General features: G+C 34.7%; 1 protein-coding gene across 5 annotated transcripts in view; it reads left to right on the top strand.

Annotated features, from left to right (window-relative positions):
* Positions 1–18039, top strand: part of STAG1 (STAG1 cohesin complex component) — a 408218-nt gene that overhangs the window by 346728 nt on the left and 43451 nt on the right. For all 5 annotated transcript variants that reach the window (XM_058295002.2, XM_058295003.1, XM_058294999.2 and 2 more), the window contains one exon: positions 2040–2120. In XM_058295002.2, coding sequence (XP_058150985.1) covers positions 2040–2120 — 81 coding nt within the window. The remainder of the gene's footprint in view (positions 1–2039; positions 2121–18039) is intronic.

Below are 18039 nucleotides of genomic sequence, written 5' to 3'. Positions count from 1 at the left end.
TACAAACATAATCCAATATTTCTTTTTGAAATTCATCAATTATATCAAACTGCTACAGTATCTTAGAACCATTAGATGCACTGTCCTTGAGCATCTTCCAAGTGTAATAGTGATGTCTCTTTTGTTTTGGGCATTCTGACTGAATCAATCATTTAATAATTATATTTATTAAAACCCCAATATCACCTGATTTATTGTGCATCAAAAGCATCCCTCTAATTCTAATTATTTTCACTGCTGAGTAGGCACGTTTGGAGATACCTTTTGCTTAAGTGATCTGAAATCTGAAATACTTAAAGTAAAACTAGGTGAAACTGCCTACTAGTTACTGTATCCTTTCATTTACTGACTTCTCTTTTGACTTATTTTATTTTCAGCATGTATTCATCCTTATGGTTTTCAGGTTAACAAGTGGAGACAATATTAGTGATACTGTAGATAAATTTAGCAAATGCAATATCATACCATCAATATGCTTTATCACATTAAAGGTGTAACATGTATTCAAACAAAAATGTAGTAAAAGACCTATCCAAACTGGAATTATTTTTTACTTTATGGTTCTTAATTTTATTTTCCTGAATTGTGTTATTTATTTCTCTGGAAAATAGAGATAAAAGACTTAAACAGGCATTTCTTTCACAAAACAGGATATTCAAATGAAAAGTTTCCCATCCTCATTAATCAGAGAAAGGTCAATTCAAGTCACATTAAACTACTTGTACATGATAGAATAAATAAATTTAAAATATCCGATAATGTAAAGTATTGGTGAAAATGTACAGCCATAGGAACTAGCAAAGAGTACCAGATCTAGCCAATTTGAAAAACTTAGTAGTATCCATTAAAGTTAAATATTAGTTAATATGCAATATGGCAGCACACAAAGCTTTACTGAAGCAACTCAATGTTGAACTGGAAAGAGCAATTGACATCAATTGTTTTGTAATTCTGGAATCTGACTGAACATGTATAATAATGGGGGATCGCTCAATGAAAGGACAGGATGCTGATCTTCTGTAAGTTAGGATGAGCAAACCAGCTACCATCCCCATTCTTCAGCCCCACCATAGCTGAAGATGGTTGGCTGGTGCCAGGATGAGCAGTGGGAATATTGTTCTCCAAAAATTTGGAATTGTGTGTTTTCATGTTTTTCAAATTCTAAATCCTAAGTCTAAGAAATTTGAGAACCTCTACCCCTGAGAAATACGTGCACAAGTGCCCCAGGAAATATGTACAAGATTGTTCATGGTAGCATTATTCATAATGGCCTAAAACTAGAAGCATTGCAAAAGTCCATCAACAATAGAATGAATAAATAAATAGGGACATAATCTAAATATTTTTCAGGGCTAAAAATTGATTGGATTACAGCAATATGCAGCAACATGGATAAATCTTAAACATAAATGTTAAATGAAAGAAGTCAGATTCAAAGTGATACATATTCAATGATTCCACTTATATAATGTCCACAGATGGGTAAAATAAACCATAGTATTTAGGGAAGCAGTCATAGGTCATTCAAACATTATGATTGTCACATAAGTCAAGATAACTGTTACTCTTAGGGAAGAGTAAAGAGATCATATTAGGAATGGTGCTGACGGTGTTCTATTTCTTGACCTGGGGTGTGGTTAAACAACTTTTTGCTTTTTAAGCTTCATATGTGTTTTACATACATTTCTGTATGAGTATTATATTTCACAGTAAAAATGTTTTAAAGCAAAATGCTTAAATCATTCAGTTATAAAATTTTGATAAAAATAATTTCTCCAATTTACTTTTGAAAACCTGAGCATTATAGGGTCCATATTTTTCAGTATTTCTTCTGTCTTTAGTCTCTAGATTGCTATATTGGTTTGTATGTTTTTTTAACTATTATTTTATACATTCTTATTCTATAAAAATTTGAATTGGACACTATTATAATAAAAGCCATTTTTAATATTTTTCTCTTAATGTGAAGATTTTAATGATCTTTCAAATTTTTGAATTTTTTCCATTAAAAAATGTTTTTTCTTTTTCACTTGATTCAGATAGTCGTGCAGGCACTACAGTGTTCCCATTACTCAATTCTTTGGCAGTTGGTGAAAATTACTGATGGTTCTCCGTCCAAAGTAAGTAAGAGTTTCTGTAGACAGAACTGTTACTACCAAAATAATATTCTTGCTTAATTTGTTATTCAATAATTTACTGTTTTAAGTTATTATATAAATATTATACATTTTTATAAGACACATTGTGTCTTTTATCAGTTTTTGCTTTATTCTATAATGAGTAACTATGTTTTTACTCCTTTTGAAAGATAGCCGAAGTTTCCTTCAAGCCATACATGGGTAGTTAGATATTTATAAAAAGTTAAGATTTTTGTGAGAAATAACTGCAGTAGAAAATGTAAGAGCTCTGATGCTGTGACATTCTATAAAAAGGTAGAATAATATTGAAAGATAAATAGGATGTGTCTTTTAATTCTTGCAATATGGCATCTTAGGGCACAAACTGAACACCCCACCTGTTAAAAACATCTTAAAATGCTGGGTAATGTAAGATTTTTTGTGATCTATGTATCTTTTTAAAAAAAAAAGACAAAATTTTTTTTAAAAATTTTTAAATGCTGGGTAAATTTTTTTAGTTAAAAAAATCTATCCAGTGTTAGCAAAACCAAAAATAAAATAACAGGTCAATGTTAAGTGAAAGTAGATTCCAAGATCTTCACCTTGAAGATCTCTTCTAATCTAGATAAAGCCCATGGCCTTCCAAGGTGGAATGTCTAATAGGTGGCCACATCCCTCCAGTAAAGTTGGGATCCTAAAAAGTTGGGATCCCAGTGCAAGAGGAGTAAATTAGAATTAAATGTACACCAGCTCCATTCATGGACTGGGAGATTGCAAGGAAAAAAGCCTGTCTTAAAGGTTGTCATTGATTCAGGGGGCAAAATAGGTGTCCCAAAAGAGTTTGTAGCAGTGAGCCAGCTTTCATACAGGTCTTCACCCTGAATTCATACTACTTCAGGGGTCGAAAAAAAACCTCCCAGGTTGGGATTTTGATTGAAATATTCCAAGTACCTAATGGAATTTACAAATACTTTCTGAAGGAATGCCTCTAAAGAATTTTCTACAAATAATATTTAAGAAAAAATGAGAAACTTAGGAAAATGTCACTCAACTCAAAAGAAAACAAAGAACCATGAATAGAACCAGGCATACAACAACTGATAAGAGAATCAGACCAAAAAAATACTTCACACATTGGAATTGTCTGACACAAATACAAGATAAATATGTTCTGGTAGTTTCATGAAATGAGAGCAGCTTGAACATATGAGTAAGAGCAAACATTTGGTTAAAAGAACCAAATAGGATGTTTACATATCCTCATCTTAACAAAACAGAAGCTGTTTACCAGTAAAGATGTGTAATTTACCATATAGAACCAAGAGCTTAATAAGGAATATTCTTTCAAAAGAAAGAATAATTTTCTGCAATTTTGGTTAATAATTTGAGGATTTCTCTGCCTTTAGAAGTTAGTTGGTTTGTTTTTTAATTAGAGGGATGAGGATATGCTCGTTAGCCTTCAGACTTTTCCTGTTTTATTGACAATTTCAGTCTTGAAAAGCAGAAATCAATGCAAACCTTCTTTTATAAGTAACAAAAGCCACTTTAAACCTGTATAACATTTTTTTCACATTTTTTGAAATGTTTTTTAATATGGTAAAATTTAGTAGCAAGAGTTTATATGTTATGTACAATTACTTTTATTCTGGTTTTTTTTCCCCCATCTAGTTGATTTTTATCTTCCATTTTTTTCCACTGAGGTCATTTTGGTTGTCTTAGTTGCTTGTATTTTGACTGAATGTTGATAATTAGATTTAATAAATTTAGATATTTGCCTAAAATTTAACCTAATTAATGGTTAATTCATGGTTAAATTATGTTCCGTAACTAGAGTGAGGATCTCTTTTTCTTGAAACCACTTCTTTGACTATTTTCTATTTTTTTAATCCTGTTTTCAGCAGAATTATTTTGAGATTCTTTGCCTTTCATCTTAATTTAGGTCTGACAAATTTTACTAATAAAAGATAGCTTTATTTTTATCATCGATCACATGCAGATTTAATGGTTGTACTGACACAGGGACAAGCCAGGTTTCATGGTCCACACTGATTTTCCTTATGCCAAAAAGAGTGCTGCAGCATATTTTAGGTACTTTATTACTCATTTGTTTTCTGTTTATAATTTTGTGTGCATTTATGTAATTAGTGAAATCCTTCTTATAAAGGTGTCTCTCTTGAAATATTTATTTTCACTTGAAGCTCTAGTTTTCTTATCCAGAGTACATTCAGTAATCATTTGGTATTGTTTGTTTCTGGAGTTTTAAAGTTGTTCTTTAAGTGTTAATCTTGAAAAGTGAATCCTCAAGGCAAGTGAAAACTTTAAAAATTGATTTTTCATTTCTAAGGTTCCTGTCTATTAAAATAATTATTCTAGTGACTCATTATATAATAATAACTAGATCAGGAATTGCCAAACTTTCTGATCCCCTGTACAGTGTCTTTGAAAATTTGTCATGTATGTAAGTTTTATACAAATAATTTATATTATTAACATCCCACATGATAGGAACTTCCTAACTATAGTTCAAGCTATGTCATTGACTTGTCATGTAACCTTGATTTAAAATCCTAATTTTAAATTAGATAATTAATGTTAAACCATTTTGTGAATTGTGAAGTATTTTCCAGATATCAGTAACATCTAAAAAATCACTTTTCTTTGTGTCGGGTTACTTACTTGTAAAGTAGAAAGTTGTATTGTGCCAATCTTTTCTAGATCTAAAATTCTTCAATCTATGGTGAGGATAATATAATAACTGCTACACTGAAGATGTCTGGATAGATACACAAGAATCTTAACAGTGGTTTCCTCTAGGAAATAGGATTTCTTTGGCTCAGGCATGATGAGAGAAACTTAATTTTCACTTTACACAGTTTGAGAGTTTTGTTGTTGTTGATGATGTTTAAAAAGTAGACATATATTTTCACAGCAGTGTTTTTTTAACTGCTAGAACAGAAATAACTTGATTCTCCATCCTAATCTCAGGTTTGCGTTTATCATGTATAATTTACACAGTATTTTTTGAGTTGGAATGACTACTAGAAAAATGCATAGAGTGTTCTGTATTTTATTTGATGTAGCAATATTTTGTTGTTTATTAATGTAATATTAGCGCTGTTAGGGGGTTTGGAAATAATTTGATCAAACCTGCTCATTTTAGATGAGGCTCATAAGGAAACATTGTTTATTGTTGTTATTATCTTGTTCATATTCAACATTTTGTGAATCACCTAAACATGAATGCTCAAATTTAATTAAACCTTTGCAATAATCCTATAAAATGTATGTTATCTTAATCCCTTTTTTACACCTAGGGAACCCAAGTCTTAACAGAGATTGGGACTTGGCTAAAATCACAGATTTTACAACTGTCACACAAATATTTTGATTCTCAGTCTAGTAGACTTTCCGTTACCATTCTTAAAACCCTTGAATTACTGAACTTTTACTGCAACCAGTTCTGGAAGGTCTTATTATGGTTGTTTCTATTTTAAAACAAAAATTTTGAGGGCACATTGGTTGACTCCCCAATTGAAGACAAACTAGCAATATCTGTTAATCAGTTGGTTATAACACAGAATGTCACATAATGGCCATCATTCTGTATCCCCAAAGGCATTTAGTTGAAAAGTTATTTTGGTTTAAATGGTTCAATTTTAGTGCACAGTGGATTGCAGAGAAAAAAGTATACGGAGGATGTTGATAATGGCATACCTAAAAATCTTTTTCCATTTCCTCCTTTCAGTTTTTTTTCCCTGAAATTTAAAGGTAATGCAGTAAGTCCTTGTGATCTATGTATTTCACATTCATATTGTTGCTCAGTTATAAGTAACCCAAAAGCCTATTACATGAAGTAATTTGGGTTTTTGTTGTTTTGTTTGTTTTTTACTATTCGTTTCTTATGTTGAAAGGGAATGAGCTAGTGAGAGAACTAGCTAAGTGCCCACCATCTTCTTTGCTTTGCTCCACTTATTAATACATTTATAGAAATTTGTTCTGAAAAGGTCACATAAAATTTAAATTAATAAATTATGCTTATCAGTTTTTGGTTGTAGGTAGAGAGGTTTTCATAAATTTGGAGCTCTCTTAAATGAATGTTCATTGAAAAATTGGAAAAATATAAATCAAATGAAAATCACTGATCTTACCATCTGTGGATAACCACTGTTAATATTTTGGTGTATTTTCTTTTACTACTTTTCTATACGTTTATTTGTAATATTATTGAGATCATATTGTATTTACAATGTTGTATCTTCTCTCAGTTAACATAATATTTTCTTCAGTTATTAAGAAATGTTTATAGTTAATATTTTTAATGTATGCATAGTAGGTAGTTATTCCATAATTTATTTTACCACCCTCCTTTCTTGGATATAGTAGTTTAACATTTTTACTAATAAAATGACCGTTGTGATGGACATTTTGGTGCAAAAGCTTGTTCTGTTTTTTCATTGTTTCTTCTCATTATATTCCTAAAAATGGAATTGCTGGGTCGAAGAATACATTTTTAAGGTTCTTGATACAGATTGCCAAATCGCTCTGTAGAAAGTACTTTCTACAATTTATTTTTCTTCTTTATTGTTATGAGCACTGTGTTCAGAAGATTATAGGTGATAGTTGTATTATATTTGAAATTTAAATGCAAGTTATAATTTAACAACAATGCACACGATTTTATAAAATTAAGTGAGCACAAAACTATACGAGAAAGACTTTAACAGGAACAGGGTTAGATCGTTATTTGAAATGGAAGTGCATTGGGTTTCACCATTGGGTGTTTCCTCTGTTCCCCTAATTTCCAGAGTTGGAGCTCTTTGGCAGTCTCACAGGTCATGCTCAGTATACTTTGCTCCGGTGCCCCCTAGTGCTGGTCCTGTAGAAGCAGCCTTCAGTTTCTCTTCTCTGTATCAGAAAACATCCTTCCTCCTTCAGCTCCTTCTGGACATATACAGAGACATTTAAAGAGCCAGGTAAATAAGAGTTAGGGCTAAAATAATGCCCCTCTTTTTCCCTTTTTGGCCTGGGGATCTAGAATTTATCCTCATTTTTTTTCCTTCTGGGAGGAGCTGTCCTGCTCTCAGTAATCCTACATTTGTAGTATTCTGCCTTATTCTGCAATAGGGACTATAATAAGAAGGGCCTGAGGCAGACACCCCTGCCTTCTGGACCTTGGCCCTATACTTAATCCTTAAGTCAAAGAAAATCACTATTCCTTAGGGTAGCTACAAGTAAAATTATTGCTAAGGTGTTTAGCTGCAAAGTTTGTTCCTCCATCACCTCTTGACTGAAGGGTCTCCTCTGCAAATTCCAGCTTGTTCATCTCCAGACAGACTGGGAAAGGGAGGAGTAAGGGTGAAGGTAGGACTGTTGTTGACCATTTCCTGTGAGGAGACATGTTTAAACTTTTATTCTCCTCCCAGCACACATAAAATTCTAGAAATAGGTCCGGATATGTAAAAATCTACAGGCTGCTTTCTATACCTATTAACTTCCTCTCCTTTATCCACCTTTCAGAATAACAGATCTTGTTTTATATCCATTTCTTGTTCAGCTTTCAGAATGTGTTTTTCCAAAACTCTGGAATATACAAGTACGTGGCTGTGCATACCAAACCTAAACTTCTTCAAAATTTTATCCAACTCCAACATTTTAAAAGCCCCTGGGAGCCAGATGTAAATATGTTTAACTTAGGAAACAACATCAAGGTCATAATTCCACATTCCACTAAGAATGCCTTCCTGTGTTTGCAGCATTATTCCTGGACCTCCAATTTAAGAGCTTACCTTCTGGCCAGGAATCCCCGTCCATTCCTACAACGATAGCATAAGGCTTGTCTACCTGGGTGCTGTTTTCACCTACACAGGGACAGGGAGGGACATTTAAAACACCTAATTTACAAATACCCAAGCTCCTTAAGATGTTTAATACCTCATGATCTAATTAATGAGCGAAGATTGAGAAGATCTTTTCTAAGTAACAGTTATTACAATGTAAATGTGTTTTAGTTGAGCTTATAGAGGCCTAAAGCAACATTAACTATATTTAGATAAAATATAACACTCCACTTGATAATGGAGAGACTAGAGATTTTTCTCCGCCAAAAATCATGTAAAAGAATTTTACTTTCCTATCAGGACAGTTATATGAATAGAAAGTAAATAGGTATCGTATCCTATTTAACATCCCCCCGAATGATATTGTAATGTATTTTTCTTCCTATAGTAGGCTTTTAATTTTTAAAAAATGTTTTTTTCCATTGGGCATTCCACAATTGCTAGTATTTGTTAAATAAATGACTTTTTGTTGCTGTGTTTGTTTCTGTTGTCCTTATAACCAATTTATATAATAGAAGCTCCCAGTTTACAAATAGTGTATATTTCCAGCATTTCTTGTGTTGAAGTATGAACTTTAGAGTTAAACCTGAGTTCAAATTTTGACTCCCCCTAGCATCTGTGGCGAGATAAGTAAGTTACTTCACCTTTGAGCTTCAATTTCGTAATATGTAAAACGGAAATGATATTCACTCCTGGATAGGGTTGTTGAGAGGTTGAAATTGAGATCAGTGTTTCAATAAACAATAAGTGTTGTTTTGTTGGCATTAAAACTCAGCATTTGTCAATGTTTCTCTAAAAATCTCCTCCCCTACCAAAACCAAAATTTGATACTAAACAAACTACTGTCTTAGGCTAAGGGAGTATGTAAACATGCTCAGAGGCTGGTGCAGATACAGCATAGTAGATTTTGCCCTCCTTCTTCTGTATTTTGGGATAATTTGGGGATTCAAGTCTCTCACTTCGGTCCTAACAGTCACTACTTTTCCCCTGTCCCTGTGACTCCTTCTTCAGCTTCCATCATCTTTATATACTACAGGAGAGAGAAATCAGAAGATGTTTTGGAACTACAGTAGGCAGCTTAAGGGTTCCTGGATCATAAGTGGATTAGCCTTTGAGGCAATGGCAGGAGTCAGCAGGTGGGGATTCAAATCGCCAAGAACAGCAGCAACACTGAAAACTAGGTATTACATTTGGGGTTTAAATATCCAGTAGTTGTTTTATTGTGTTTTCACAGAAGTGGCCATCCCCTCCCCCTACAAAAAAGAAGTTACTGCAGTTATTCATAGAAAGCAAATTCAGTGGTCTAGCAAATTTGGAGGTTTATCCTACCACAATGTGGTGATTTTTGTCTCTTGTTCACTGATGTGTCCCAAGTGAATGAAGTCAGTGAGCCTCACTGTGTTAGGGGCAGATGACATAACTCAACTTATGCCTCCAAATAGCTTTATTGCCTGTTGCAAACTTGGCAAATTAAGGCCCACAGGCCAAATCTGACCTGACACCTGTTTTTGTAAATAAAGTTCTGCTTATGTACTGTCTAGGGCTGGTTTTACACTAAAACGACAGAGTTAAGTAGTTTAGACAGAGACCATTTGGTTGGCAAAGTTTATCTAATTTTTTATAGAAAAAGTTTGTCAACCCCTGGTCTATTAAGGGTAACCCCTTGGTTTTGTTTATTAGACAGTTTTAATTTTCATATTTTAATATTAATCTGGTCTAGGTCCTTATTTTACTACTTTATTCTGTTTTAGTTCTTTCCATTTCAAAAATGTGTAGCAGATAATTTGAACTAGTTATATGTATTTACTACCAGTTTTTTCATGACTTCAGCTTTGGTTGTGATTATCTTAATGGTATTTATTAGCTGTGGATAAAAGGACAGTTAAATCTATTCTTCCTCTAACCATATAAAATTGTGATAAACAATGAAAAGGAAATCTCCCACTTACAATTTGTATACATATATACATGTGTATATGTGTGTATGTATTGGAATTAAACTCTTCTCTTTCCTCACCAATTTTCATTATATTGATATGGTTTTTTAAGATATAGTCCTATTTTTCCTACCCAAGATGTTAAGGTAAGTCAAGTTTGTGCCTTTGTGCTTTTGAGAAAGCTTCTTGCTAATGGAGCTGGTTTGATAAATTAGCCGTCATATTGTGCCAACCTTATTTGGGTTCTTAATTACTGAAATCTTGCTAACCAGAGTGTATTTTGAAATTATCTTTTCAATTCCTTGAAAGAGATTTTTTTCTCTCCTCCTTATAAACAGATTGCTGGTAAACCAAAACCAGTTTTCAACCTTTCATATTTGAGCATACATAGGTTTTGGTCTTGGCATGTTTTGTTTGTTTTTGTTTTTTAACTTTTCATTTTGAAATAATTTAAGATGTACAGGACAGTTGAAAAGCAATATAAAACCCATACAGAGAACTCCAACATACCCCTACACCCCTGGATACCCAGATTCGCCAGTTTTAACATTTACCACCTTTTTACTATATCATTCTATCATCCATCTGTCTATCCTTCTATTTTGAATATTTGAGAGCATGTCTCTGTAAGTTGGCATATTCTCTGATTATTTTCTTTGTGGCTACTTTGAGGCTTAAATTTAACATATCCTAAATCTATAAGAATCTCATTTGCTTTGGTACCAACCTAACTTCAGTAGCATATGTAAACTCTGTTCCCCTCTGTCCCCCAACCTTTATGTAGTTTTCATCACAAATTACATATTTGTACATTGTGAATCCAAAACCATTGATTTTACCAATACATTTTATGCGTTTGTCTTTTAGATCCTGTAGGAAGTAAAAAGTGGAGTTACAAATCAAAAATGTAGTAGTAATGGTAAATATACCCAAGATCTTCGTTTCTTCATGTGACTTCTGTCAGTGGTCTAGTGTCTTTTCCTTTCAACCTGCACAGCTTCCTTTAGCATCTCTTATAGGGCCTGTTTAGTGGTGACAATGTCCCTCAGTTTTTGTTTATCTGGGAATGTCTTAATCTCTCCCTCATTTTTGAAAGATGATTTTGCTCGATATAGAGTTCTTGGTTGGCAGTTTTTTATTTCAACACTTCAACTATTTCTTCCACTGCCCTTTTTACTCCATGGTTTCTGGTAAGAAATGAGCACTTAATCTTATTGAGGCTCCTTTGTATGTCCCACATTGCTTCTCTTTTGTTGCTTTCAGAATTCTTTATCTTTGGTATTTGACAGCTTGATTAGAACATGGCACAATGTGGGTCTGTTTGGGTTTATGCTCTCTGAGTATCTTCAATGTGTACATTCATGTCTTTCATTAAATTTGGGAGGTTTCCAAATACTTTCCAAAGTATTTCTTTGAATACTCTCTCTTACTTCTCTTTCTGGGATTCCCACAATGTTGGGAAAATTGTTCTCACATATTAATTTTATCAAATTATAGGAAAATCTCAGTATAACATAATGGTTAAAAGCACAGATTTTGGAGCCAGACTGGTTTAAAAAATTCACTTGCTGTTTACTAGCATTGGGTCTCTGGTCCTGTCACTTAACTTTTCTGTAACCGTTTCTTCATATGTAAAATGAGAAGAGTAACAATATCAATACCTACCACAGTTCAGAGGATTAATTGAGTTAAAATGTGAAAAGTGTGGATTAGTGCCTGGCACATAATATGTGCCAGTAATTGTTAACTTTTATTTGTATTGCCTTCTAATCCAGGGCATGGGGGTAGAGCGCCACATATATAATGCTTCTATTTATTCAGTGTAAGTTAAGCATATTTGATTTACTTCTTAATGATTTACAGCTATTTTAGCAAGAGGTAAGTGAAGACAACCAGAATATAACTGATATATCGGGTTTTCTCAAATTCAAAAGTAGCCAATGATTTGTATTTTAAAGGCATTCAGAGTGAATGTGGTAACTGGCCATTTATACCAGGCCCTTATTATTTTCCCTATTCAGTTTTTTTTTTTTTTTTGCTCTTCCTTTAATTTTTCTTTTCCTTTTGAATATCATCTATTGTTGTTCTTCAAGGGTATTAAGAAAAACCCACTCAATGAAAACTGGCAAATGCTGAACTTAGAAATTTACTGAATATTACTAATGATACTTACTATCACATGCCTCAATAATGGCGGCCTCCCTCAACTTGAGGTAAATCAGTCTTGTGAATCATAAATCCAACAAATTAAATAAAATGAAATTTAGCAAGATGCCAACAGAATGAAGTAGATAATTGTGGGATGAGTAAAAGAACTGACTCCTGAGTGTTTCAAGTACCTAAATTCTATTCCCAGCTGTTTGAAGGGATTTACTATGAGATTAGCTAAATATGTTCATTATCTGTGCCCATTCATCCAAATCTATGAGTATTTATAATCCTCTCGGTGGAATCTAACTGATAGCAATTAAATTAACTTTCCTGAGTACCCAAATAATGTTTAAGTTGCATCCAAATCTAGGCCAAACTTTATTGTTAAAGAAGGTCTTTCACTTCTTCTCTTTCTTTGGTTGTGTCACAGTTCCAGTTTCTCTTTAAAATGTTACTACTAATAATCCATTAAACCAATGATTGCATATTTCGTTGTAATGTTAAATACTTATACAACTCTTCAGATGGATTGACAAAAAATTTCTTATTACATTTGCATTATGATGGAATTTTTTGTCCAACTCTAAAGATACTTGAATACCTAGACTTTTCTTTGTGACAGCACACTGGCCAAGAAATCTAAGGGAATAAAAGAGCATTAATACTCCTACCATTTTTTTAACTCAATAATTTTTATTGTTTGATAGACTGAGCACATATATTTGCTTCTAGGATTGTGGTATCATCTGTATTATCTATACCTACATTTCATTCAGTGAATATTTTTAAGCACTTATTGTGCACCAAGCATATTCTAGGTTCTAGCAGTGACATAGTGAATTTTGGAGAAAAGGCAACACACACTAGGACACAGAGACTGATGATTGTAGACAGGACATTTATTGAGAAACTCTCCCAAGGGAGGGGATCTGAAGAATAGATTTTGGCCCACCCCTGGAGGGTGGTGGATATGATTATATAGTACAACCTGGGGCCAAATGGCCAGGGGGAACTGAGCTAGGAGGTAGAGTATTCGTGGAATGTGGGAGGGGTTGGTGGTGCCTGGGCCAGGAGAGGGTGAAGGCCTTAATATGCTCTACTTTGTTTATTCTTGGGAGGGGATGGGCAGCCTCCTAGCCGGTAGGCTTTGGCTTCCTCAGTCGATTATGGCTGGGGGCTGCCTTTCTTCAATTTATGTCACAGGTTGTTGAATCATTGCAAACCTTGTAATAAGGAAACTCTAATGTTAGAGCAGCAGAGAGAAGTTGGTGATCACGGTATTGAGGGCCAGGATGCAAGACTCTTCTGAGAAGGCAGTTTTATTAGCAGCCAGCCAGACCTGGCAGACTTCTGTCCAAAAAACCAAGCCCCGAATCAAATAGGATTTCCAGATCCCTTTTATACAGAGAATGTCGGAGTGGGGTCAAGCAGCGCTTTTATGCAAAAAGGACTTTCTTTGTTGGTTTCTCAGAGTTTTAGGAGTTTGTTTGGATACCAGGTAGGTTCGGATTAACATATCACCCACATACCAGGTAGCTTGAATTAACATATCGTCCACATTCCATCTGGAAATAAGTTCAAATATACATTCAGTCTGCATCCTTCCTGAATATTCAAAGCCTATAGAGTCTATATCAGTTAATTGGCTTTCCAGAAACTAGGCCAACGTGGATACCGAATTAGATAAGTTTGGATTTATGCACAGGCCATATTACTAACAGTGAGCATTCATATTTTATATACTGGGAAGTTTGCAGGTTAGCAACTATCTGTTCTCTTTTGAGTGCCTGGTAGTTGATTCAGCAGAATCATAGAATGATACAGACCCTCAAAATACCTAGTTCAACCCTTGCATTTATAGATTTTTTAAAACTTCCCTGACATATAAGTAATTTATTTAAATTCACATATCTAGTATTACTTGCTTTGTTTTTTGGCTTATTCATTCAGTAAACATTCTCAAATCATTTCTATTAAAAATCAACAATAACAAAAGTCCTCCATCAACCCCAGAAGATGTCTCTCGCAGCCATCCTGTTTTTCTCTTCAGTCACACTTTTTGAAGAGTTGACTTCTTCCTTATCTTTTAATCAACTGCTATCTGATGTCAGCCAGTAACTCCACTGAAAGTGCTGAGTCCAAGCTCACCCACAACTTCATAATTGCATTATTCTTGTGATGCTTTCTAATCCTTATCTCTCCCTGCCATTTATCCTTGTTAAATTACTCAACCCTTTTTTTTTAATTAAAGAAGCTTTAGATTACATATATATTACATTAAAAATATAGAGGTTAAAATAAAAGAAAAAATATATATAGGGATTCCCATATATCCCACCCCAACCCCCCTACACACACTTTTCCCCATTAACATCTTCCATTAATGTGGTACATTTGTCATAATTGATGAACACATATTGAAACATTGGTACTAAGCATGGTCAATACTTCGCTTTATGGTTTACACTTTGCACCGCACCATTTTATAGGTTTTGACAAAATGTATGATGGCCTGTATCTGTCATTGCAGTATCAGGTAGAACAAATCATGTCCCCAAAATGCCCCATGTTATACCTATTCTTCCCTCTCTCTCCCCTCAGAACCTATGGTGACCACTGCCTTATATCAGTGTTTCAGTTTCCTCCATTACTAGAATAATAATAAGTCTACTTAGTCCATAGTTGAATTCCCTCCTCATGTTTCTTCATTCCTCAGTCTTGAGGATTTGGGGATGGTGATGCCCACTCTGCTTCTGATTGAGAGGGGGCTTAGATCACATGGAGCAGATGAATGGAACTGTCTTGCTTGCAGTTGTAGATACTTTCCACTTCATGGGTAGGTGTTGTCCATCATCATCCTTTTGTTAGTTGTCCTGGGTGAGTCCAATGAACTGGAGAGTAGGTGTTTCAACTCTGCTGAGATTCAAAGCTCAACTGCCATATGAACAGACCTGAAAACTTAAGTCTCTGGGACATATGTTTAACAAGTATAGTGCTGATTATAGGTTCAAATAAAAGGAACAGAAAAGCCATGTGCAAGGAAATTATAAATGAGTGTAACTGTTACATTGGGGAGCATATACTCTAAAGTAAGTTCCACTGACAGGGTGCTAAATTACTAGAACTGTCTGCCCTTCTTACAGTGTCTAGATGTCTCTAGAGCCCACAGGAGCCCCGCTCTTTGAGAAACTGTTTACTGTGGTAGTCAATGATATTCTGTTGAGAATGCATAAGCCTAACCTCTGAAATGACCTCCCACCTCACTTTGAAATCTCTAGTCGGCTCTTGGTAATAATCCCTTGGTGCTAGGTTGCCTCATCCCTGCGAGTCCTGTCTCATGCCAGGGAAAGATAGTGTGTTTATATTCTGAGTTTGGATTAGAGAGAGGCCACATTTGAGCAACAAGGAGACTTTCAGATGGTAACTCTTACGCAATATATAATACTAGGCTAAGGGAACTGTTCGAGGCTCAACTGATAGAGCATCCACCTACCATATGGGAGGTCCAAGGTTCAAACACAGGGCCTCCTGGCCCATGTGGTGAGCTGGCCCACGTGTGGCATTACCATGCGCAAGGAATCTCCTTTCATGCAGGGGTGTCCCCACGCACAAGGGTTGTGCCCCATGTTGAGCCTCCCCCCGTGAGAAAAGCACAGCCTGCCCAGGAGTGTGGCACCACACACGGACAGCTGATGCAGCAAGATGAAGCAACGAAAAGATACACAGATTCCCGGTGCCGCCAAGAATACAAGCAGACACAAAGGAACACAGAGCAAATGGACACAGAGCAGACAACTGGGGGGGGGTAGGGAGAGAAATAAATATAAAATAAATCTTTAATAAAAAATACTAGGCTAAGTTTCAGTTTCACAAGGACAAGGTTCATAAGTACAGCCATCAGTATCATGGGCCTGGCATATTGGTCTGTTCTCCTTCACTATGCAGTACCCGTGTCTCTGGATTCCTGCCACTCTATTAGACAATGTAGCCAGACTTGCGAGGATGGGCATTCAGTATTCTTTCGGTTATTGTATGTGTCTCCACCCACCAAGACAACACCCCATGACCACTTGAATATGTTCATATTCCTTAGAGGCATGCCCCAGGCGCACCCCTCCTCATACCTAGCACCACCACGTACACCCTACACCAGTGATCCTCCCCTGCCAGTTTCCTTCCACCATTCTGCATTCCAAAACTTCCTCAAAAACAAATAAAAATAATTTTTAAAAATTAAAAAAGAAAAGAAAAAAGAAAAAAATTTTGCATTGTATTTCATCACCGTAAGAGCTCTTTTTTTTTTAATTTTGAAAACTAACTAAAATATATGCTTTATTCACTGCTGTGTACTGATATTGACTTACAACGTTGGTTTGTTTTAAAATAAAACTACATTTCTCAAATATACTAGATACGTATAATTTTTTAAAAATCATACAATATGTTACACAATATATTTGGTTCATAATAGTGCAATCATACAGTATTTGTCTTTTGTGTCTGGCTTCCTTCATCTGTCATTACAAAATCATGCAGAACAATTCCAGTGCCCTAAAAATGCCCTGTGTTCCATCTATTCTCCCCCCTTCCTCCCCTCCCCCGGAACCAATGGTAACCACTAAGTTACAATTTTTAAAGAATAAAGGTTCATAGTTCCATACATTAATATTGTGGGCTTGACATTGGTCTGTTTTCTTTTATGAGACACTGCCTATATTCTCAAGAGATTCTTGCCCCTCTAATTGAGAACATAGTAGGACTCCCTAGGATGGGAGTTTAGTAATTTTCTTGTTTATTGTATGGTTATCCACCCTCTGACAAGATACTCACTTTCATATTCCATAAAAAGCACGCCCCAGATGCGCCCTATCCCACATGTCATTTATTAGCTCTAGTTAGCTTTGCTGTAGGTTTTTCAGGACTTTCCATATGTAGGATCATGTCATCTGCAAATAGTGAAAGTGTAGTTCTTTTCCAATTTGGATGCCTTTCATTTCTTTTGCTTGCCAAACTGCTCTGGCTAGAACTTCCAGTACAATTTGGAATGACAGTGGTGAAAGTGGCATACTTGTCTTGTTCGAGATCTTAGAGGGAAACATTTCAGTCTTGCACAATTGTGTATGGTGTTAACTGGGTTTTTCATGTATGTTGAGGAATTTTTTTTATTCCTATTTTTCTAAGTTTTTATCAAGAAAGGATGTTGGATTTTGTCAATGACTTTTCTGCATCTGTCATGATGATCGTGTGTTTTTTTCCCCCTTCATTTTGTTAATGTATATTATATTCATTGACTTTCTTTTGTTAAACCACCTTTGGATATCTGGGATAAAATCCATTAATCATGGTGTATAATTCTTATAATGTGCTGTTTCATTAGATTTGGAAGTATTTTGTTGAGGATTTTTATTTCTATAGTCATAAGAGAAATTGGATTATAATTTTCTTTTCTTGTAGTATCTTTATCTGGCTTTCATATTAGCATGATGTTGGCCTCATAGAATGAGTTAGGTAGACATCCTCCTGTTCAATTTTTTGGAAGTGTTTGAGCAGGATTGGTATTATTTCACTCTTCTTGTAGTGTTTGGTAGTATTCCCTTAAGACACAATCTGGTCCTGGGCTTTTCTTTGTTGGGATGTTTCTAATGATTGATTCCAGCTCTTTATTTCTAATTGGTCTGTTGAATCTTCCATTTCTTCTAGAGTCCATGTAGTTTTTGCATGTGTTTCTAGGAATTTGTCCATTTTATCTAGGTTGTCAAATTTTTTCACAAAGAATTGTTCCATAATATCCTCTTATAATTCTTTTTATTTCTTTGGAATCAGTAATCAATCTACTAAGGTTTTGTCAATATTATGGTTCAAAGAACTAACAATTGCTTTGTAAATACTCTTATATTATATCATTTATTGTTACTCTAATCTTTCTTTCTTTCCTTCTGTTTACTTTGGGTTTACTTTGTTGTTCTTTTTCTAATTCCTCCAGATGTGCAGTTTGGC

This window comes from Dasypus novemcinctus, chromosome 4 (assembly GCF_030445035.2).
Source record: "Dasypus novemcinctus isolate mDasNov1 chromosome 4, mDasNov1.1.hap2, whole genome shotgun sequence".
In the NCBI taxonomy this organism is placed as follows: domain Eukaryota; kingdom Metazoa; phylum Chordata; class Mammalia; order Cingulata; family Dasypodidae; genus Dasypus; species Dasypus novemcinctus.
This window is presented reverse-complemented; position numbering and strand designations above follow the sequence as displayed.